Source organism: Eubalaena glacialis, chromosome 2 (genome assembly GCF_028564815.1).
Source record: "Eubalaena glacialis isolate mEubGla1 chromosome 2, mEubGla1.1.hap2.+ XY, whole genome shotgun sequence".
Taxonomy (NCBI): Eukaryota; Metazoa; Chordata; class Mammalia; order Artiodactyla; family Balaenidae; genus Eubalaena; species Eubalaena glacialis.
Window position 1 is genome coordinate 42,427,683 of NC_083717.1, and position 23,590 is coordinate 42,451,272.

The 23,590-nt window shown below is 40.9% G+C and overlaps 1 protein-coding gene across 7 annotated transcripts in view; it reads right to left on the reverse strand.

Annotated features, from left to right (window-relative positions):
• The window catches only part of AKAP13 (A-kinase anchoring protein 13), a 346,999-nt gene that overhangs the window by 23,044 nt on the left and 300,365 nt on the right, over positions 1-23,590 (reverse strand). For 4 of the 7 annotated variants that reach the window (XM_061179975.1, XM_061179973.1, XM_061179970.1 and 1 more), the window contains 6 exons: positions 8,944-9,011; positions 6,808-6,874; positions 3,244-3,379; positions 1,734-1,846; positions 998-1,150; positions 126-376 (listed from right to left, as the gene is read on the reverse strand). In XM_061179975.1, the coding sequence (XP_061035958.1) occupies positions 126-376; positions 998-1,150; positions 1,734-1,846; positions 3,244-3,379; positions 6,808-6,874; positions 8,944-9,011 (788 nt within the window). The remainder of the gene's footprint in view (positions 1-125; positions 377-997; positions 1,151-1,733; positions 1,847-3,243; positions 3,380-6,807; positions 6,875-8,943; positions 9,012-23,590) is intronic. The other 3 variants (XM_061179974.1, XM_061179972.1, XM_061179971.1) reach the window with 2 other exon arrangements.

Consider the following 23,590-nt stretch of genomic DNA (forward strand, 5'->3'; position numbering starts at 1 on the left):
GTCGGAGCGATGCAATCACTTGCCTAAGCTCACAGAGATGGTGAGCAGGACAGCCAGGATGTGAACGCACGGCTACGGGGCCCCCAGTGCGTGTGAGAGGCACCAGGGGCCCTCCCGCTGCTCACCTGGTGCACAAGCACATCCCCAATCCTCTTGATGAGAAAGTTCTTTTCACTTTTATCCACCAGAGAGTCCTTCTTCCGCTCCAGGATCCTCTGTAAGAACTGGCTGTGGATACTGATCAGCTCATCCAAACAGGGGAAGAGCTTCTCCACCATCTGCTGCTCGAAGAGCAGGTCGGCTGTCATGCCCCGGCTGTACACGTCGCTCATGATCTTGAGTGTGCGGAGGTGGTGGAACTCCGTCTGCATCAGCTCTGGGGGAGGGACAAGGCTCAGTGGTCAGGAATGCTCTCCTCGAGGATTCTCCTGCAAAGTGTGTCTGCTGCTACTAAGAGCCCAATTTTGTCTTAAGGCTATTTAGGGCCCAATTTAAACTTTAAAACTGAGTCAACAGCTGTCTTTTCCCTAAAGCGTTTTCATCCTATTCCTCGATTTTTCATGGGACCTCACACTATTTTCTGACAGGTGTACTGGATTCCATCACTCTTAAGTGGTGGTTTCCAAAGTGGTCTTCATTGGGATTCAAGACCTTTCACAATTTACTACGTTCCTATTTCCCAGAAATGACTTGTGTTTAGTCTAGTTTCTACTGTAGCCGAAGAATTAAACTGTACTATCACAAGAGATCTCTTTTTAGGACTATCGCATAAATAAGCACTCATATTAAATAAAATGTCCAATAAAATTAAAGAATATAATTTTACAGAGAGAGAAAAGGATAGAAATAAGATGTCTCTATACCTCAAAGTTTTCAAAAGAAAATCTTTGAGATGCTACATACTTGAAAATTGACTTGACATAGCCCAATAAATCCCCTAATAAACAATGCCACACAATGCAAATCAAATATTAGCAGAGCACATGAAGAGTCTCACCATAAATCACTTCTTGCCGTTTGACCACATCTTTCTTTTGCTGTTTCAGAAACTTGCTGTCCACTATCTGACTCCAGGACTCTGCTTCCAGCTGTTTGGACTCAAGCTCAAAGTCTCCCATTAGCTGCCCTTCATTCATGTCTGTACCTACTCCTCAAAATACAAAAAAAATCAGTATCAGAATCCTGCGTCTGTGACCTCTAAAAAAAAACCTCTGCTGGACGTTCCTCAGGGTGATAATTTCATGAGACATAAACACTCTACACTAACACAGGGATGTTCATAGAATATATATTCTATTAGAAAAGATCATTTTCTGTTCTGGAGTGACATACTCTATATATTCAAGACTTCGGTTAAGGGTGATAAACGTCACATAAATCAAAGATGATTAAGACATGATCAGGGTCCTGGTGACTTTACTTGTTTAAGAGAGTAGGCTTACAACTGTGCCAAAAGAGCTAGAACTGAACGTGTACGAAAGTCTAGGGGAAGAAGAAGCATTTGTACCAGAGTCTGACCACATTAAAATCAATGACATCCTTCAGTGGACAACCATCTAACAACAGGATAAGTGGGTTTACCACTCATTTTAAAGCATGTGATGCTTTACAGACAGTTTAGAGAAGTTTCACAGGAGTAAGGAAGAGGCAGGAGATGCGTTAGTGCCTGCATTCTAGGAGATGGCACAAAGTCTCTGCAGACACACACAATACACGCCGTGGCTTCTGCTTACCCTCATCAGTAAGGGACTCTGTTGACTCATTGACCTTGCTGATTTTATTTAGTGAGTCTGTCGAATGAGACAGGAATTTCCAGGTGTTTGATATGTTCTCATCATTGCCAACTCTGGGGGCAAAAGGAAACACATACTGTCAGATACATTCTGAGAAGCCATAGTTTCCGGTCTTAAGTGAAGATCTGAAAAACTATAAAATGACAGCTGGCTGCAAGCACTACAGTGATAGAAGACGAATTACTTATGTCAGGTACCCAGCAATATGCAACACAAACTATTAAGGAAGGTTGGAGGCATTTAACATCACTGCAAGCATGAACTTTTTGAGCCTTGGGTTTTTTTAAACGATAGGTAGCAAGGAGAATGCTCCTCCTTCAAACTGCATACACATTATATAAGAAATTTTTGTTTGAAACTCATGTCTAACCACTACACTTTTTCCCTGTGTTCCCTAAATAACTACAGACCAAGCACTTATATTAAACCATGTTCTTCGAACTTTTCTTGACCCCAACTCACCAGCTAGCACATTAGGCACCCAGTAGATGTTTGTGGTACAACACAAAAGTAAGCTAGAGTCATTTAAAACTAAATTTTATTTAAAGGCCAACTTTTAAAAGTCATAATATAAACTCATTTGGATAACATAAGAACTTTGAAAAGAAAGCCTTTGGTTAATTACAACAGAAAGACAAAACAATATAAAAATACCCGAAACTTTTTTTTTTTTAAGGAGGAGGAAACAGTAGCCAGCACAGAGGTTAGGAAACACAGACAAAAGGAGATTTGCATCCTTCAGTTGGGAATTTTCCTCCAGCCTAGGTTAAGAGAGCTGCAAGAGATGTTTTGAGTCCTACATTTGAGATGACTTCTTTACTGGATGGGAAGGCAGGCATCTTACACCAAACAGCCAGCAACATCATAATCGGCCCTGTGTTAACCACAGACAGCCGAGGCCTGAACAATCAGGGGCCACAGCAACTTCTGGAGGGACCACAAAAGGAACTCAGTGCAGATGAGGGACGGGGAACCTACTGTAGTACCCGGCCCATTATTCACTCCCATGACTTAAGAGTCAAGAGGCGAGTTTAAAAAAAAAAAAAGAAAGCTACCCCCTCCCCCCAGGTTCATCTGACCAACAGAAAAGTGTGACATATGAAAATACAAGTGATTGAAACCAAACCTTCAGAATTAAATCTTTTTTCCTATTCCCACTTCTTATTTTGATCTGAAAATCATCCTTTTAGAAGGCAGGTTCTTTAAAAGCAGGGCTGATCATGTATAAAAGCAGAGGACAACTGGCCTAAAAATGGTGTTAAAAGGGGATCCTTGCTACAAAATGGCGATCATGATGGTGCATCAAAGTGTAATCCTCACCCCACTCATCTGTAGCACTAACCCATTACGTTATACATTTCTTTCTAAAACAATCTTTTTGTCAAATGGTATACATTATTATGCTCTGTCACCTAGATGTCAACTGTGCTAGCTTTACATCCCCACTCACCCAGCAATGTTCTGAATGGAGACACTTTTGGAGAGCGACACACTCTGCTGGGACCGTCTGTTAGCAAACATGGGGGCGGCAGTGGTTTCATCGGCCAGGAGGACTGCGGACCGAGGGCGCTCCTTGGGCTGGGAGGCTGTAAAGAACGAAAGGACAACAAATGAAGTATCACCGACACATGCCCACCAGCACTGACTCACCTGATGAATGCCAAATAGAAGCAAACTGCTTTTAAAAGAGATTTACCCTGGGAGTGTAAATAGGTACAAACACTCTATGGAAGACAACTTGGCATTAGCTGTTGAAATTGTAAATGCCTATATCTTTGATCCAGTAATTCCATTTAGGATATGTTTATTCTACAAGATTTACTTGTTTATGTTTGAAATGACATATGTCCAAAGTTATTCAATGCAAAGTTTGGTAAAAGCAAAATGAGTATCAAAAGAAGATCAGTTAATAAATCATGGTACAGCCTACATGTGAATACTATGAAGCTTTAAAAAAAAATGAGGACACTCTCCATGAACTGACACAGATCTGCAGATAACATATTAAGGGGGAAAAAAATCAAGGTGCAGAATAAAGTGTGCAACAGAGCACCTTTTATGTTTTAAAAACATAATTAATAATCCAAATTGGTATTTGCTTTATTTTAATAAAGAAACTTAAGGAAGATAAATATAAAACTAAGAAAAGTGGTTTACCCGTGGGGTGTGATGGAAATCAGGCGACGAGGATAAAGAATCGTGTGAAAGTATCATATATTTAAAAATTTAAACTAATTCAAAGTAAGAGAAAAGGAGACCGAAAGAATTTTAAGGATAAAAGGAGCCTCAGAGATAACTGAGGCTGGTGTTCTTTGGGAGGACCTACCAAGAAACGTGTGAGGGGCTGGTTAGATATGCAAATTCCCAGCCCTCCTTGTTCTGTGCGGGTGGGACCTGGGAGTCTACACATTTACCAGCTCCCCAAGTGATCCTTCTGTACAATGTCTGAGAACACAGGTTTGGACCAATTCCTTTAATTTACAGATGAGGAAAATGCAACATGTGTTTGATGTCACATAGCTAATTTGTCCTCATACTGCATATTTCTCTTGAACTTGACCAAAGAGGAAACTGGAGCTCTAATTTCATGCTAAAGTCGTCACACTGCCATCTGGGTAACAAATTATTTTTCCTTGGTAGCTAACTAAACTGCTGCATTATCTGTCCATCCCTAGGAGCATCAGGAGCTGAAGGAAGTAAGACTGGGGCAGCTGTTACGGCTTCACGGTATTACAGGATGTTTCTGACTTAATACAATTAATAAAACCATTAATTTCCAATTCAAATTCGATTTAGAAGGTGGTGATATAATAAACACCAGAAACATGCTACCCTGTAACACGACCAGACCCTTCCTGCAGGAAGCACACAGGAAACTAGGAGTTGTGGGTCCCACACCAACAGGGAAGAAGGGCAACTGGCAGGGAAGAGAACATGCTCAAGTGTTCAAGAGCCTGGAGCACATCCTCAGTGTATCAGAAGGGAAGCTGCTGAGCAGATAAAATCTGATGGAGAAAGAAACACCGGTTCTTGAAGAACAGTAGGATGTGGGTAAGTCAACAGAAAAAGAGGACATTCTGATGAGGAGAACCGTATGAAGGAATGCAGAAACACTCTATTAATGTGAAAGGGAGGTAACAAGCAGAAGAGGAAGTAAGTAGATGGGTGTATATAAGGGATCAGTGAAACGGCCGGAGAAGCAGAATGAAGTCATGTCATGCAGAGCCCTGAAAATTATAAAGAACAACCTGCATCTAAAAGGCAGCATGGGGGGGTGAAAACAACTTTCCCTTGTTGAAGCCAATCCACTCCACTCAGGCAAGTTGCTAACTACTCTCTGAGCCTCAGCATCCTTATTTGTGATGGTGATGGTAGTGGTGAAAGCAAACACTGAAGGAGGCCTACCACCAAGTACTTCATTGGTGTGATCTCACTTAAACCCGATGACCACCTGCTGATACTATTACCATCCTTTCACAGAGGAGGAAAACGAGGTACAGGGGATTTAGTAAATGTCCGAGGTTACGCGGCTGTTAAGTGGATGCTGGGACTCAAACCCATACAACTTGAATCCACAATCTGTACTCTTACCGCTATGTTACCTCAGGAATAAAACGGGTAAAACAGGAATAAGAATACATGTGGGGGTCAGACATAATAGGTATTTTTTGGAAAAATTCTATTTTATCTGATTTGAAAGAAAAAAAAAAGGTTTCTGAAATAAGGGATAATGTCAAAGAACAAAAGTTTAAAGAAGATTAGACTTGTAAAAGGTGTTGGAATGGGTTGGATCATTGGTTAAAGTGGGTGACAGTCTGGCACAACTTTTCTTCTAGGAATCTACATGCAAAGATGGGCAATAACTGGACTTCTATCTAAAGGGACTCCACACCCTCCTTGGTGGCACAGTCTCTACAGCCATTCTGGAGGCATCTGGAAGCACTCAGAGCAGTCGGGCACAGAGCAGTGGTCCTCAAGCTCGAGTGTGTGCATCACCATCACCTGGAGCATCTACTAAGACACACATCACTGGGCTCCGTCTCTGGAATCTCTCATGTAGTAGGTCTGGGTAGGGCCCAAGAATTGGCACTTCTAATTGATCCAGGATCTACACTTTGAAAAACATGGCCTGAGAGTAAGTTTCACATGGGTTCCCATAGAGCAAATTTAGGTGCTATTCATGACTGCATCTTTATGGCAGGAGTTGGAAACAACTCAGACAACTGTCTTTGGGGGAACTGATAATTAAGATGTGGTATATATTTATGAAAGAATACCATGCAGCGATCTGAGACAATAGCTTACATATAGTAACATGCATATATCTCAAAACCATATTGAGTGGAAAAAACCCCAGCAGAATGGATAAGCAAGTCATATCATCTAATTTAAATGTAACGCACAAAATCCTAAGAGATATTTCCAGAGGTACCCATATGTCTAAAGATACAGCAGATTAGAGAGGTTTACATTAAATATACTACAGTGCATGCTGAGGAGGGGAAAGGAATGAGATAGGGAATGAAGAATGAAAAGGGGAAAATATTAAGTAAAACCAAAGTGAAGCTTTGCACAGACGGAGAAGACAGGTTGATGTGAATGGGAGAGGTGTGATTTACCCAATTTGTGTACCACTGAAGTCCTTGGGGAAAAAAAAGAACAATTTTCATAACTTCACAGTTTGTCAAGAAGTTTAATAAGCAAGATCTCATTTGATGCAACTGAAACGCTGCTAAAAGCAAGTTTCACTGTCGACTCACGCAAGAGAAATTTCAAGACACACAGGGCTAAGGTGCTGCCTTTTAAGCTAAGACACACACTATTCTAGAACCTTCCAGAGAGTTTGATGGTAGAATGTTAAGCTTTTGGTCAATGAAACTGCAGCCTTCTCTAAGTATTCAAAATAGGTATTCAAATCTTGCTTAAGAATAACAAATAAATACTACAGAAGTATGGGTAAGTCCTGAACCAGAGAGGCGAAAAGGAATCATGAGAGGTGGGCTGAGCCACTTACACTTGTTTCTCATAATGACTGTGGGCAGCGAAGATGTGTCGTGTGCTTGAAGGCTCCCTTTGGGCTGCTGAAAGGAAAAGAAAGTCTGAGTGAGCACTGCATTTACAATTTATCTTCTGTCAAGTTTCAAGAGGCCTAGAGCAGGAAGCCAGCTGCTCCTCCTTCCCCGCTCTGTTCCTGCCGATGGTCCTCAGCATCCTAGCCCTAGCTACAGCCACCCACTCCGGCTCTCCTCTGGACCCACCAAGCACTCTGATCCTGCAAATGCTGTCTCTTCTGCCTGGAATGCTCTTTTCACCTTCACAGGCACGGCATTCTTCTACTTCAAGATAATCCCTCCTTGGTAGAGCCATCTGTTAGCTTCTTTCTTCTCCTCACCCGAGGCAGCGACTGGCACCCCTCAGAATCCTGCATGTGCCCCCGCCTAGTTTTTTCCTTATTTATGGTCATCGCCTGCTTGTCCATCTTCCCCACCAGAATGCTGGTTCCTTAAGAGCGGCATCTGTGCCCTTTTTGTTTCTATTTCTCCAGTGACTCGCATTTATAAGGTGTTAAATAATTCTTAGGCAAAGTGCTAATTTTAAGACTTTTGTTGTAGCATGGAACAGAGACACTGTGTGAGAAATTACAGACTGAAGCAATTAGTCTGAGATAAATCATTAGTGAAAAAGGGTCCATTTAAAATGGAACTCCCCCTTTCAGGTTACATTCTTTTCTATGGGATATGCTGTATCCCTATCATTCTCCTTCTCTATAGCACATTCACAGTAACGGCAGTCTTACCGCAGATCACAAACTCAAATGCCTGTGGGGTCAGGCAGGTAACAAAGGACAGAGGCGAGTTGGAGGAGGGGGTAGTGGCAGTCTGGGGCTTGTACATCTTGTCTAGAGGAGGCAGCAGCCACTCAGCCCCAGTAGATTATCATCCACCACCCACCTCTCCAACATTTAAGGAACTACAGGCCAGATACTGTTCTACGTGCTTAGGAGCTATTAATGGATCAAACACTCCTGACTTCAGACTGCGTGGCAAGTTTGGTGCTTACAGTCTAGTGGGGGGAAGGTAGAGATCATAAAAAGTAAATGTAATATAATAAATACAGTGTGTTAAATAGACCCTAAGAAGGTGATAAGTACTATGGAAAAAAAGAAAAAGAGCAAGGTGGGAATTGGGAATGCTGGGTAAGGGGAAATACCAGGGCTGTGAGATCTTCCATTTCTTCAGGAGAAATCAGAAATCCAAATTGGTGTGAATACGATTTTTCAATAAATACACTAACTCAAATAAAAAAAAAATTACTCCATGAGCCAAACAAAATTTAGGCCCATGGACTGAATAAGACCTGGGGTACAGAAGTCTGTCATCTTTACACTAATTCAGTGCTTCTCAAAGTGTGGTCCTCGGACTAGCAGCATTAGCATCACCTGGGAACTTATTAGAAAGGCAAGTTCCTGGCCCCTCCCCACCCGCCAAATCGGAAACTCTGGGAGTGGGGCCCAGCGTCATCTTATAACAAGCCCCCGGGGTGATTCTAATGTACACTCCAGTTTGAGGCCACTGCACTAGATAAATGCGTTTGGTTATTGGAGGCACACAGCATGCTGAGCATTTGTGTAGACGGAGCTGGAGAGCACTCTTCTGACAAGGAACAAAGACATTTATGAGTGACTACAACACTGAAAACCACACAGGCCACCTAAACGCCCATCTGCCCCCAGCCCCGTACTCTTTCTTTAAGGGCTCTGATATGCAGTGCCTGTTATCACACAGCTGCATACTCAAGAGCATGTACCATCATACACTTCCTGCTTCTGTCATGTGATCCACACGAGCCTGTGGAGAAAAGTGCTGCCAGACAGGCCCGTTTAACCCTGACACTCCCCAGCCCATCAGCGTGTCAGAGCCCCTGATTTCCACCTGCTGCCCTCATGGTCCTGAAGAAGGAAGCCAGGCGTGTGAAAGGCAGAGTAGGTCTGCAGACACAGTTAAGAAGAAAACCACTTCAACGGCGACACAGATTAAAATCACAAAGAAATGTGCATTTAACATGGAGAAGTTCTGAAAGCATTACAAAAACTACAACCCCAAATCTCCCAACTCTGAAGATTTTATTGGTTTAGCCAGAAATGTCTTACCTTCATTTTGACCTTTGCACAGGAGGCCAGACTTTCTCTACAGCCTTTGTGGACAAAAGCACTACAATCTGAAAAGAGAGCAAAACCCCAGGTGACATTAATACACAGCAAACAGATCCCCCAGACTGATTTTCCACTGCCACAGCAACCGACAGACTGCCAGGTGAAGTCACTCACACGTCAGAATGTGACTAGCCGAAATTACAGATTGCAGCCCTCTTCTAGGAAGCAGGCATGCGATGCCATTTGGAGGAGGAGAAGCAAGAGCAGATGTGATTTCTGATTAATAAAAACTAGAAATCTGAAACTTCTCGGGCAGGAAGCTGAGAGGCTACAAAACTAAAACTGAAAGCATCTGCCGTCAATATGTAAGTCTAAGTCACAAATAATACATAAATGATATACATTTACATATACATATAGACATTTACACATACGTTTAATAACACCCACAAATAACACATAAATACAGCCCCTTAACAGGGGCTGTGAAATCTGTATGGCTGTGTCAAAGGTGGAATGTGAATCTGAAAATCTACCTGTTTATGTCCTTTGACTTGGAAACCTAACTACCCTGAACTTTTTGCAACACCCCGAGTGAGTCAAGAGCCGCAGAAGAAAGGTCATCAGAACCACCCTAAAGCACCTCTGGGAGCCCTGACTCAAGAGAAAGTGGGAGACTTCCTGAATGATGAACAGAGATTTCCCGCAAGATGAAGCACAGCCCATAATCCTCCAAGGACACGATTTTATTTCAACTCTTATTTCTCACTCCTTGGCCCACAAGGGCCACTGATGTAAAAACCCCTCCCTCTGTGCCTCACAAGGGTCATCATCAGCTTGTACTGCTGCCATAAAGTCATAAAACAGAACTGCGCCAGGAGGCCAGAGGTGAAGTAAAACAAATAAGAGAGCTGTCTGTGGGGACACCCCATGACGAGCATCTCTCCAGGGAAGGACTGCCTGAGAAAATCAACAGATACCACCCAGCAGGCAACGCTTCACACGCTGAGTCAGGAAGCACCACGGGTCCTGCCTCTGCTAACCCACGAATCATGCGCCAGGATGCTCTCTTGGTTCCCACATACGGATTACGAGGATACTAGAATGGAGACTGCCAGAACCCCAGACCCCAGAGGCTTTTCCCCATTCCTTCCTCAATGCCTACTCGGTTCACAGGTCTCTTCCCTAACACCACCAGTCACAATGCGTTGGATAATCTTATGGTTTTCTCCTCCACTGAGTGCTCCTCTAGGGCAGGGTCCCTTCATCTACTGCCGAATCCTTAATTAGGTCTCCCTAGCATAATGCCTGGCTCATGCCACCTACTCAAACGTCTGTTTGAGATCTTATGTCTATTTTATCCAAACGCCAAGTGCCCTGACACAACCTAGATTACAGTATGTCAAATATCTTATCAACACTAAAAGGAGTACTAGAAGAACCACCATCACACTAAATGTGATTTAGGTCCTGGCTCTCCTGATTAGTTAATGTTACCCTATGCAAGTTCCTTCTCTATAGGTCTCAGTTTCCTCAGACCTATAAAATGAAAGGAAGTACCACATTTTCCCCCAAGTTCCTTTTCTCTGTGATCCTATAAGACTCCTTATGCTACAACTCTTGAAGAAAGAGATAATTTTCCAAGTAAATCCACTAGATTTTTCTATAAGGTTCATGTTGCAGAAGAGTTTTCAACTTAGTCATCTGAATTATCACTAGGACAGACCCATCCTTCAGGGCATGGTTAGGGAAAGTTCCAACTGGAGGAATCTTGGCTGAAGCTATTTCCATAAAAGAGGTGATAGGGAGCAACTCTACTTTTGTTGACAGGATGGCCCAGAGTGGGAACTTGTCTGGAAGTGGGGTGGGGTGAAGTATTCTGGGCCTTTTACTCTCAGGCTTACCAAGCCTTCTATCTAGCTAAGCTCTTCTAGCTCCATCCCAAGTGAAATTCACTGTCTGGTCATTTTTCTGATGTTAAACAATCAGAAGAGACATCCATTTACCAACGGCAGCATGAGGAGAGACTCTCCTGGGAAAGGCTCACTCAGGGAATCAACAAGAGGAAAAAACCTGGAAGGTTTTATCTCAGTCACAGCTCTATTCTTATTTCCATTGTCTTCTTCTCCAGGAGGAGACTGCAAGGGAGCTACATGGATGCTATGCTCCCTGCAATTTCTACTGTTTGTGATCATGACCATTTCCACATAAGTCGTGAAACTGTTCCAGAAGTCAGCAGTTATAAAAAGGTTATGTATCACTGAATATTAATGCCAGGGTTTCTCAGCAACATCCCTTTCTGGGCACAAGGAAGGCTCTGCAGAAAGAGACCCCTGGGGAGTGACTCATTCTAATCAGCAAAAGGAAACATTTGAGGATATTTTTCTCAGGAACCGGAAACCACTGGCCCTCATTAAATTGTCTAGTTCTCTGCTACTTGAAAATAAGGATACATTTTGATAAAGAAATCATCTTACTATTCAGAGAAAAAAGCAGAATCACAAATAGAAATCCACATAACTCTGAGATGCCAATGCTGTTATGCCCTTCTATACATCAGGCAATGTAATTCATATTCCAGGATCTAGACTTGGTGAACTTTGGCTAAAGACTTTAAGCCCCACTAGCCAATGGTCTTCCAGAAAGGGTCAAAGAGGCAACAGGTGGGCTGGACCGTTCGTCTTTATTGATTTGTATTCAAAACTTTTTGCCTCTCACTTCTCAGAAACTTTTTTAATGGCTACCCATCATCTTTAGGATAAAGCCCAAACTTCTTACTTAGCTTGACATAGCCCATCATGTGCTGTGTACATTTCTAGCCCCTTGCCATGTTCTGTCACACCTCTGAGCTCTGAACAAACTGTTTCTTGTACTTGTGTCCCTTTCCCTCTCTTCCTTCCCTGACTAGGTTGGCAGGAGTCAGCTCTCTGAAGTCTTCTCTGACTCTCGCAGGGAAGATAAGACTCCCCACCTCTATGCTTCTGGTATTCCATGCTTGCCTCTGCCATGGTACTGTACTGTGATGGCCACACTCTTCCACTGGAGAGAAAACTCCTGGATGGAGTCTAACTCTGTCTTTCTAAATTTTATATCCCTACCCCCAGCCTCAGGCCCACAGTAAGCACTAGATGTCTGAAGGAGGGAGACGGGTGGGCAGGTGAGCTCCAAGCTGCTAGACCCACAGCACGAAGTATAACAAAGTAGTTGAGGCAAACATGTATATTCATCTCCTAGTGAGACAGAACATGTTTCCCCTCCATCGCCCCACTATCCTTACTCAGGGTACATGTCTCCCCTCCCCTGCTACACAGATGCCTGGGACCACGGAGTGGTCTTGTCGATCCATCATCTCTTTCTCATGCACAGGCTTTCCAGCTCCCCTCCCCATCTTTTCCCTCTGTCTTTCACATACATCTTCTTTAATCCCATTCTTCCTTACCCTCTCTTGAGTCTTGCCTAGGTACCCTAGGAGAACGTTTTCTTCACTCCATTTTACTTAAACAAAATATACTTTAAAACATGGGTGATAAGAATATGAGGAAAACTAATGAATTCATATCATGGACAAAGAAAAGCACACATTTCGAAATGGAATTAAAGGTAGTGCCATATCCAACAACACCATCTTAAAAATGTTTAAAACTCCTCATAAAACAGTAAGACAAAGAACCAAACAGAAAAACAATACAAAGACAATGAACAGGCAATTCACAAAAAACACAAAATGGTGCTCAAGCTCTCTAGAAATTAGAGAAATGCCAGCTCAAACAACATAGAAATATCATTTCACATCCAACCAGATTGGTCAAAATAAAAGTCTGCCAGTTCTAGGTACTGGTGAGGATATGGTGATGCAGGAGCTCACATCACCTGCCGATGGACGGTACATACATTTTGGAAAGTAATTTGGCAACATCTAGTAAAGGTAAAAACGTGCTTACTTTATGAATTAGCAATTCCCTTCTTGGTATATAGCCTGGTGATGCACACAAGTACTATTAAGGATGTTCCCTGCAGCACTGTTTGTAACAGACAGAAATTGGAAATAACCCAAATGACTTAGCAGTGGAACAGATTTGATATATTCAAAAATGAAATACCAAGTAAGAGTTAGAAGTCAATAATCTAGATCCACGTGTTTCAATATCCTGTCTGGATCCCCCAAATATGATGCTGAGGAGAATAAAGCAAGTTACAGAATGAGATATACTGTATGGTACCACTTATATAAACTAAAAACAAAAAAAAAATTTTTAATATTGTTTATATATAAGATAGTTATAAAACATTGGCTACATACACACTGAATTCATGATAGTGTTTGTCTTGGGGAGGAAGGAAGAGGAATGGGATTAGGCAGGGCAACAGGGGAATTCAACCTTAACTATAATGGTTTATTTCTTCAAAACTGAAAAATAATCTAAAGTAATATGACAAAATGTTACTTTTTTTTTCATCTTGAGTAATGGGCACATAGGTGTTGGTTATGTTATCCATGCACTATTTTATATTAGTGTGTTCTTTTTTAAAACCCAAATTCTAATTCCTTCAAAGTTCCCTGCATTTGCTTATCTTTTAAAACAAATATAAAACAATTTTCAACTAGATTTATATGCAGTTTTATATTTATATATAAACTATATTTATATAGTTTTTTATATAGTTATATTTTTTATATAGTTATTTATATAGTTATAAACTATATAAACTAGATTTATATTAAATGCAGTTAAAAAACAGCATTTTCTCCTTTGCTGTAATGAAAATCGATGTTTTAGGCATGAATGGGCAACACAGGGTGGTGGATTTGCTTGAGAACTTGCCACTAATTCTGATCTACAAAAATGACCAACTAGTACACCGTGGACAGAACTTGCTCTCAAGTTGCATTCTTCCTGTTCCTTTCCTCCCCATCAGTTCCATCACCCTATAGAGAATTAAACAATGGGAAAGGTGCAATCACTTTTAAACAGATTTTAGCAATATTCAAGTTCTCAGGCCAGTGTTTGAGATTTAAAAGACAACTGCAATTGATGAATCATAAAAGCAGAAGTAATATTTAAAATGCACTTCTGGTAAACAACTTTTCACACAAATCCACTTTAGTTAACTGAGACATGTCCCCAAACCCACAACCCAGCTGAAAATTTTAATATGCTTTATTAACATGGCCACAAGTCTTAGAGATAAACAGTTTGCATGGATGTCTGCTTAACTCACTCAAGTACCTACTTGCAAACCACTCTACTTGTTACCAGGCTGTCCTGGACTCAGTTCATGGCAATGGTTTTAGAGGTATACATGGGTGATTTAGAAACTTCGGCCCCACTGACATCAGCCAAAGTCGGTGTGGTTAAAACCTCTGTTTTGGAAAACAGACAATTACTGAGAACTTAAGAATCGAAGACAAATCTAATACACTTTCAAGCTCTCTGCCACAAACTATACCATGTTGTTAGGGAGATCAAAGAATTATTTGGCCTTTTATTTATTTTTCAAAAAGATTTCCTGATAGCAGTAAGCAATATACTTTCATTCTTTAAAGTTCTTCATAAAGGTCTTGGCACAGTGGTTTATGGCAACAGAGCTGACCCTTAATTAGACTCCTCTGAGCTTAAAAGCAAACAGCCCAGCCTTCAACTTCTTGCTAAAAGGAGGCATCAAACAAAAGGATATGAAGGAAAACCCACATGACTGGGAGCTATCATCTATCTGTTGCTGCATTTTTTTTAACCTCTGCCACCAGATCTTTGGTGAACTGTTATATACTATACACTCTCTTTCAGCAGAAAAATCAAACAACCCGTTAGAGAGACTGGCTTAAGAAAATCAGCATTAGAAAGGGTAAGAGGAGTGGCCATGCCAAATTGAAATTACAGCATGGCATATTCCAGGCCTCCCTGTTAAGGGAAGGATTCACCTTGAGTTGTGTTGGGGACCTGAAGAAAGGGCTCTTCTGCCACTTCAGTCCAGTGGGCGATGTGCTGAAGAGCTCCTCCTAGAGACAGGTCTGAGCAGCAAAATCCATCTGGGGAAAATTCTCTGACCCTTCTTAAGGATAAAGGTTGGCGAATTTTTTAACTTTAAGGAGAGAAAGGTGCAACTTCTTCCTACTGTGTCAACCCTAACCAAGAAAACTCAAACAAAACAACAAAAACAACAAAAAAACATTTAAATACCAACAATTTATAAATACACGCTCCAAAATTATTTCCACAACTTCTTGTTTAAATTCTTTGGGGAGTGTGAGACACTGCCTGGTCTGGACTGATAGAGTGTAGATACAAAAGCCTTGTAAGATATTCTTGGTAGTTGGTGTAATAACCACAGTGCTGATGTATAGGACAAGAGGAAAGCCACAAATGAGCCAAATCATCTTAGCTGAAGTGCTCACCTAGCAGCAGTTTTCAGAAGAACACTGGTAAACAAACAAAACCCAAAATGAAAGTGCTCTGTTTGGATAAGAATTGACTTTATTGCTTAGGCTCTTTCACCTTCCTTTTCCATAAACGAACTTCTTTTCCTTAATCAATTATATGTATTTTACTATCTAAGCAATGAATTCTAAATACGAGAAAACTGCCTATCTAGAGAGCTGTCTTCCTGGATAAAATCTAAAGCTGAATCCAACCATCACACACATTCTAAACTCTTACGTTTCCTACTTAGATTGCAGCTGGTCTACTTGTTTATTTTTTTAATCAAGAGAACCAACCTACCACAAAAGTACTCAGAAGCTGCTAACACAACAGAAAATAAATCCACAATAGTCTCAATGTCATTTTACATCTGTTTAAAGCAAACTAAACAGAACCACTGGCAAGATCCAAAAAACCCCGAACAGAACGGATTCCATACTCTGAAAGACTCCACACCAAGCATTCCAAAGACCAAATTATTTGTGGCAGCTGGAAAGAACAGCCGATTATTCAAGGAAAGCTTTACATAACTACAAGAAGTAAGAACTGGAAAGACACTCTTCTCCTTTCTCCACTCAAGTCACTGAAATCGTAAAATAAGAGTAGAGTTTTGGCTGAGTTTAAAAAAAAAAAACAAACAACACACACAACCCTGTCAAGTTTCTCATAAATTAAATTACTTTGAAGTAGTCCCGACACGGGCTTCAGTCTCTGCTCTCACCATTTGTTTGTTTTCCAGGAGCAGACTGCAGAGGAACTACAGGGAGGCTTCGCTCCTGCTCCTTGCTATTTCTAGCATCTGTGATCTCGACCATTTCCACCTAAGGGACTCAGCTTTCACCACGACTACGACTTCAGACTGGTCCAGGTGTGTTCTACTGGGGTCAAGAGATGCTGATTTGTTTAAAAAATTCTATCCTGCTGAATCTCTTAATATTTGAATGCAAAAAGATATATTAAAGCGAATAAAAACATTTGAAAGACGGGCGAAGATCAACATCAACCATCGTCACACATAACCATGATGAACCATGCGGCTGATCTCTCTAAACCACGAGTCAAAACTGACTGAGCAGCCACTTGGGGTCTGAGGCTCCAGGGTCAGCAAACAGGGTTAATGTTAAACCAAAAAAGGGAAGCTAAGAGCACAAGGGTTTCCTGGGAGTTAAATGAACTGGAGGGATGCTATGTTTCCTGAGACCCCTGGGAAGATCCTGGACATGAGAGGGGATGGAGGGAGGGGGGAAAAGAGACTCTGAGTCCCCAAATTACTCATATTTTCCACTTCCTGCCAAGGTTACAGATGGTGCTTCACACACACAAACATGCACTGCAGGCACTGTTCTTCAGGAAGCTGGAGAGAACCAGCCCATTACTTTTGTTCCTTTGGGAAGATGACTACATGTTGTTCCTTTGCTTTCAAGCCTTGATTTTTTCCCCCTTTTTATAAGTGGCAGGCAGCAGCACCCTGTCAACATACAGACCTTAATGCCACCACTAAATGTCGAGCTTATTTCAACATTACCTCTGGAGCGGACTGCAAAGGTATAGTTGAGATAGGTAGCCCCTAAGATTCTGAGGTGGGGTGGTATTTAAACTAAAAATGTATTTTTGCACCTTAGGTGCGTAGTAGGGTAATAATCAGGCCCTATCAAACAGTTCCTTTTTGCAGTCTGATTCTTTCAGTTTATTTATTTATTTTAAATTTTATTTAAAAAAATTTTTTTGGCCACACCACACGGCATGTGGGATCTTAGTTCCCCGACCAGGGATTGAACCCACGTCCCCTGCACTGGAAGCACAGAGTCTTAACCACTGGACCACCAGGGAAGTCCCTTGATTCTTTCAGTTTAAAGTGAAAAACATTAACTTTTCTTCCTTGTTTTGCTAAGCGGGTAGAACTAAGATAATCTGTGACATTTTCAGTTTGATCAAGTGATTTCCATAAATCAAAGAACCGCTGGCAGAGGACATGACGACGATACTTCCTCCCCCAGACTGATTCTCCAAACAGAAAAGACTCTTGTGATGACACACTGGACTCCATGAAATAATCTGCTTCCAAAAGAAATAGACACCTGAGGTGACTTAACATTAAAAATTACAAATTAAACCAAAAAACCCCCATCCTACTTATTATAAACACTGTTAGCATAAAACTAGTAGTTGACCTATTTTACTGATTTTCTACTTTTAAAAAGTCTTAAATAAAATATTGCTATATTGTGTGCTATCAAATATGTAAAATATTTAGTATAGATATTTGAACTATAATTTTAACATTTACTTTTGAAGTCAATAAAAGAGACAATGAAGTTGTTTTGATGGATCCAAAAATGAGAAATCAGGTGCATATTATACTTGGAATTCACTTAACTACCTCAGCATCTAATTTATGTCTGTATTTAGTTTTGCATACATAACATAGAGAATATCTTCATTTTCATAGATAAGCTGGTACAAATATTAGCAGTTAAAAAAAATGGCTTGCCTTGCAATTATATTACATTCTTCAATTAATTCGAGATGGAAGGAAAAATCCAAACAAGTAGGTAGACTGACAGCTAAAGTTAATATGCTGATGTTAAAATTTGGTTACACTTTTGAGCATGTATATTTTTAAGTGGGTTTTAAATTAGTTTAAATCCAAAAATCTGGAACTTCCAAAACACCAGTTCCACAAAAAACATTCTGAAAACCACTGTCCTATCTAACAAACTATTTAATTACTACACAGATGTGTGGCTGAGAACTTTAGTCTACAAGTCTCAAACCTTTTTTTTTTTTAAATTTATTTAATATATTTTATTTTTTGCTGCGTTGGTTCCTTGTTGCTGCGTGTGGGCTTTTCTCTAGTTGCGGCGAGCGGGGGCTACTCTTCGTTGCGGAGTGCGGGCTTCTCATTACGGTGCCTCCTCCTGTTGCGGAGCACGGGCTCTAGGCGCGTGGGCTCAGCAGCTGTGGCGCACGGGCTTAGTTGCTCCGCGGCATGTGGGATCTTCCTGGACCAGGGCTTGAACCCGTGTCCCTTGCATTGGCAGGCGGATTCTTAACCACTGTGCCACCAGGGAAGCCCTCAAACCTCTTAAGTCTGTTTTTTCCTCATCAGTACCAGACCCCACACAAGTGATTCTCCATGGGTTGCTCTGGTATCCTTGGGCCATAGAAGTTTCCAAAAGGTACCCCAGGTGTCCTCTCCAGGGGGAGTTCTGCCACAAGCTATACTGACAGCATAAAGCAGTTCAACAGTCTGAGGTGCCCTAGCTGTATTTCATCATGAAGTGAGTCCAATAAGAGACTTTCTATTTATGTTTCACAGGAAAAGGTATGAAGAGAAGAAAACAAAACTGGGTTTAGGATGCCTGGTTAAAAGAGGTGTGTTCTCCTACATCATAGTGGGTATTTTTGCTACCTGACAAATCAATCATATGTCACTTGCAGGTTCAGTAGTCACTGTAGTCTAACACAGACTAACGATACAGTCAAGGAGAGTATAATTCAACTCTTTTAACCTGGAAATAATGTATACTCAAAAATCAATGACAATGATAAGATGTTTCATACACTGACATGCATTAGACAACTTTTTCCAGCCTGCATTTAAATTGAAAAGTTATCTGGAGCTAGTCATGGAAAGAGTCATCCACTCACTATAACCACAAACCTACGGTCCTCTATAGCACAAAGAAAAGGATTCTTTGGGTCCTCAAACAAGATTTTCTCTCTCTTTTGTCCCTAAACCTTCTGATAATATTTCACTTCACAACTCAGAACTGAGAGTTGGTGGAATCAACGATACTGCTTCTTATTCATGCTGGTGCTATACAGAGCAACTCTCCACAGGTCTTCTGTCAGGCTGACTGCTTTCCAGAGATCATTTTGCTCTTTGTCATTAAGTTCTTCATTCAACATCAACATATTTTGCTCTTTCATCAGAGACCAGCTGACAACCAGAAAAACCTTTGAAACTACCAGTGATCTGATGTTTACATTTTTTTTTACTCAGAGAAACAATATTTAAGTACAGTCTTAAAAAATTCAAACAACACAAAAGTATAAAATAAAAACTTAGTCCCCTTCAATCTCTCCTCTCCTAACCTCTTTTTCAAATTGTTAACAGTTTTGTGTATATCCTTTTAGATATTCTCATACATCTACATAAACAATTATGGCTTACTTATCTGCTTTCTATAAACTGGGATCATACATACAGTTCTATTTATTGCCTCTCAAGTTATCAAAATGTCTTAGAAATCTGTCTGTACCTGCAGAGCTATCCCAGTGGCTGGCAAACCGTGGCCTGGGGGCCGAAGTCAGCCCACATCTGTTTTGTAAATACGGACTTATTGGAACATAGTCACATTCATATTTATGTCTTGTCTATGGCTGCTTTTGTGCTGCAAGAGCTGGGTAGGGTAGTCACCACAGACACCTAATAGTCTGCAGAGCCTAATGTACTTACTATCAGTTCCTTCACAGAAAAAGCCTGCCGACCTTTGATCTATTCTATTTTTACTATTGGCCTAATATTCCACCTGATGAATATATAATATTTTACTGTTGGATATTTAGTTCCTTTAAAATTTTCCACAATATGAATAATGCTGCAATGAGTAAGTACCAAGGATTATACCTTGAGAACTCTTCTTTCTTTCTTTCTTTAATTTATTTATTTTTGGCTGCGTTGGGTCTTTGCTGCGCGCGGGCTTTCTCTAGTCGTGGCGAATGGGCTACTCTTCATTGTGGTGCGTGGGCTTCTCACTGCAGTGGCTTCTCTTGTTGCAGAGCATGGGCCCTAGGCGCACGGGCTTCAGGAGTTGTTGCTCACGGGCTCTAGAGCACAGGCTCAGTAGTTGTGGCGCACGGGCTCAGTTGCTCTGCGGCATGTGGGATCTTCCCGGACCAGGGCTTGAACCCGTGTCCCCTGCATTGGCAGGCAGATTCTTAACCACTGCACCACCAGGGAAGTCCCGAGAACTCTTCTTATAAGCCACTGTGTAATAAGCAACTTGAGAAAGGTGCCTCTAATTATATATTCCAACCACTAAAAAGAAAGGATCATCATGTGATGTGACAGAGGTGCTAAATATGGCTACAATGGCAATCAGATTACAATATATAAATGCATCAAATTAACGCTTTGCATTCTTTAAGTTTACACAATGTTACATGTCAAATATATTCAGTTTTAAGAAAAAGAGTTAAGAGAAAGGTGCCTGGCACATTCGGCTGCTCAATGAATATTTGTTGATGAACTGCTTTTGAATGAACCACAGTGCCTTGCAGAGTTCAGACAACTGATCTTTGCTGAATAACTTAAGAAACTCAAATGCATACTTACTGGTAGTTAAATGTAAAAAATAAATCCAGTCTGAAGTCATCAAGATCTCCTAGAATATTCACCCAGCTCTCCCCCTACTGAAGCAGAAGACAGAGTGGAAGCCATTTTCTCTTTTATATATATAATAAATATAAATCAGAACAATCCACTGAGGACACAGAACACTGAAGTATGTGAAAATCTCCATGAAGATTCTTCAAGAACTACTTTCATTCTTGAAGTTTTATTCAGTTATTTTTCAAACCTACCCCTTGGTTGTGTAGTACTCTGAGCAGTAGAGAGCATCCCCTCAACTGGGGACAGGATATGTGGTCTCAGGGCACATAGTGGGAGCTGGAACTGAGACCCCTAAATAAAGCCAACAGCTTTAAACTAAAGACTGTTAACAGCCATGCTGAAGGGCCTGGAAAAAGTTCACCTACTACTGGCCCTGCAGAAGCAGCAAGGAAACCTGCCCTCCCCAGGACGCTGAGTGAGAATTCTGTATCACATATGAATCCAGGGTCCAAATTTACACCATCCATATCTCCTGGAACCCTGAGTTAAGAAATCTTCTCTAGAGGTTTAATGGAATCCCAATCTAGGAATGATGAAACCCTGAGGGATCCAGCTGAAACAAATGCAGAACTGCTGCATCACAGGGTCACTGTGACAAAACAGGGAATCTAGAGGTTCCCACGGGAGGGAAAAATGTCTTATAAAGCTGAAGCTGAACTTACGAAAAAAAAAAAAAAACCCAGATACCATGTAAGGAAGCAAACTGCTATGAAGAACGTTAGCAAATGCACAGGCAAGAGAAGATGTTGAGAGTTATTAAAAGTCCCTAATAGAAAGAACAGGATCTATACTGTTCGGGGATTTTCTTTTCTGCATGCTCAGTTATACATTAGTTTTCTAAACAATATATTTTATTGAAAATACATATTTAAAAATTACATTTTATAGCAGAAAGCAGGTGTTCAGTCTGCTGTACTGATGAAGTTCCTTGAATATTAATTTCATGCTGCCAGTCAAGAAATATGATCTTTCCCTATTCTTCTCTGAGACCAGTACTCCCAAAATGGAGATCAGGCACTTTGCAGGAGGGATGCACAAAATGATTCTTTGAAATAGAGGAGGAAATAAGCTCTCACTTATATTGACTTAAAAGAGAAATGGAGTTAATATACAGACTGATAAATGTGTGGCTCACTCAGCCTTAATGTTAGGAGGCTTCCTGTTATGTTTGATCCTAGAGGATTCTGGAAGGAAGAAGAGGCCCTCGGAAGGTAGGTCAGGGATGTGTAACAGTGGCACTCTTCCTCGTTTGTTTACTTTCAGCATCTTGTGATGAATGGAAATTTACAGGTGCTCAATAAAGTAAACTTATAAATTATATTTAGTTTCAACTAAAATAAAATGAAAAAGAGACGAATTCCTGCAAAGAAACTGTGCATCTAAGACAATATTAAGAAGACTAATAACTAACCAGCAAACAAGAAAATGGCAAACCTGACTTCTCATTCCTAGAATGAGCTCCTTGTAATTATAGTATAGGACATGTATGTAATTTTTTACACACACACTACACACACACACATACCCCGTGTGAGCAGACTAAGTATGTTTTAATGATAGATAAACATACTAAAAAGTGCTTGGTGACTACTGCCCTAGACAACCAAGTTATTCTAGCATTGAGAAGCTGTCTGTGTCCAGTGGCTAAGAAACTAAACTGGTGACTGGTGTCCTAAGAATGAGTCCTATTAGAAGCTGGGCTCCAGAGTAACATGCTGGGGGGATACTGAACAGTGACAGTCTCGAGGTCACATAAAATGTATTACTACGCTGGAGTCGTTATCATCATCCCGGTAAGTCACACATGAAGGAGGACATAAATGTGTGTGACATCTGCGCACGAGGATGAAAAAAGAGATGAGAGCTCCCCGGAAGCTTTCTTTAAAAAAAAAAAAAAAATAGGACAGTAAAACAAATATGGCTGTAGACAATATTGGAGTATAATATATCCATAAGAGGCATTTTACAAGCATGTGAGCGTTAACGCCAGTCGTTTAAAAAGTCACAACAGCTGCAGCGTGGATAAGATAGGCTGTGTGCCAGCTGTCACTCCACTCTTTCTCTAAATATCAAGGAAGCAAGTGAGTGGAAATTATTATTGCAGTAACTTTGACTCTGCTCAAATAAAGTTTTAAAAATTCCAAATTTCAGTAACTTAACTATTTTTAGTAACAGATCACTTGGGATACTTCACATAAGTGACTGAAATCAAGACAATGTCATGACATCATGGTCTGAGAAGTGCTTCTTGGAGTCTGAGTTAGTCACTGTTTGGTCTGAATTGGTTACAGGTATGACAAGATGCGAATCACCTCAGCCTCTGGAAGAGTGGACCTTCACACTGGCCACTTCTGACCACAAGCAGCCTCCTTGATTTTCCTTGGTGTGTACTATGAATATTATTACTTTCTATCTGTGTGCAACCACAAAATTCTGAGATGTAGTGCCTCAGAGCAAGGATCTGCAAATTAACAGCCTGTGGGCCAAATCTGGCCTGTAACCTATTTTTGTATGGCCCGTGAACTACAAAGGGTTTTTACATTTTTAAATGGTTGAAAAAATAGAAAAGATTAATATTCCATGACACATGAAAATTACATGAAATTCAAATTTCACTGCCCATAAATGAAGTTTTACTGGAACACAGCCATACTCATTGGTTTATGTATTATCTATGGCTGCTTTTGCACTACAGCAGCAGAGTTCAGTAGTGTGGCAGAGACTGTATTGCCCATGAAGTCTAAGAAGTCTGCTATCTGCTCCTAGACAGAAAAAGTTGGCCATCCTCTGTCTCAGAGCATCTTGTCAAAACCAGGAACCACGTTCA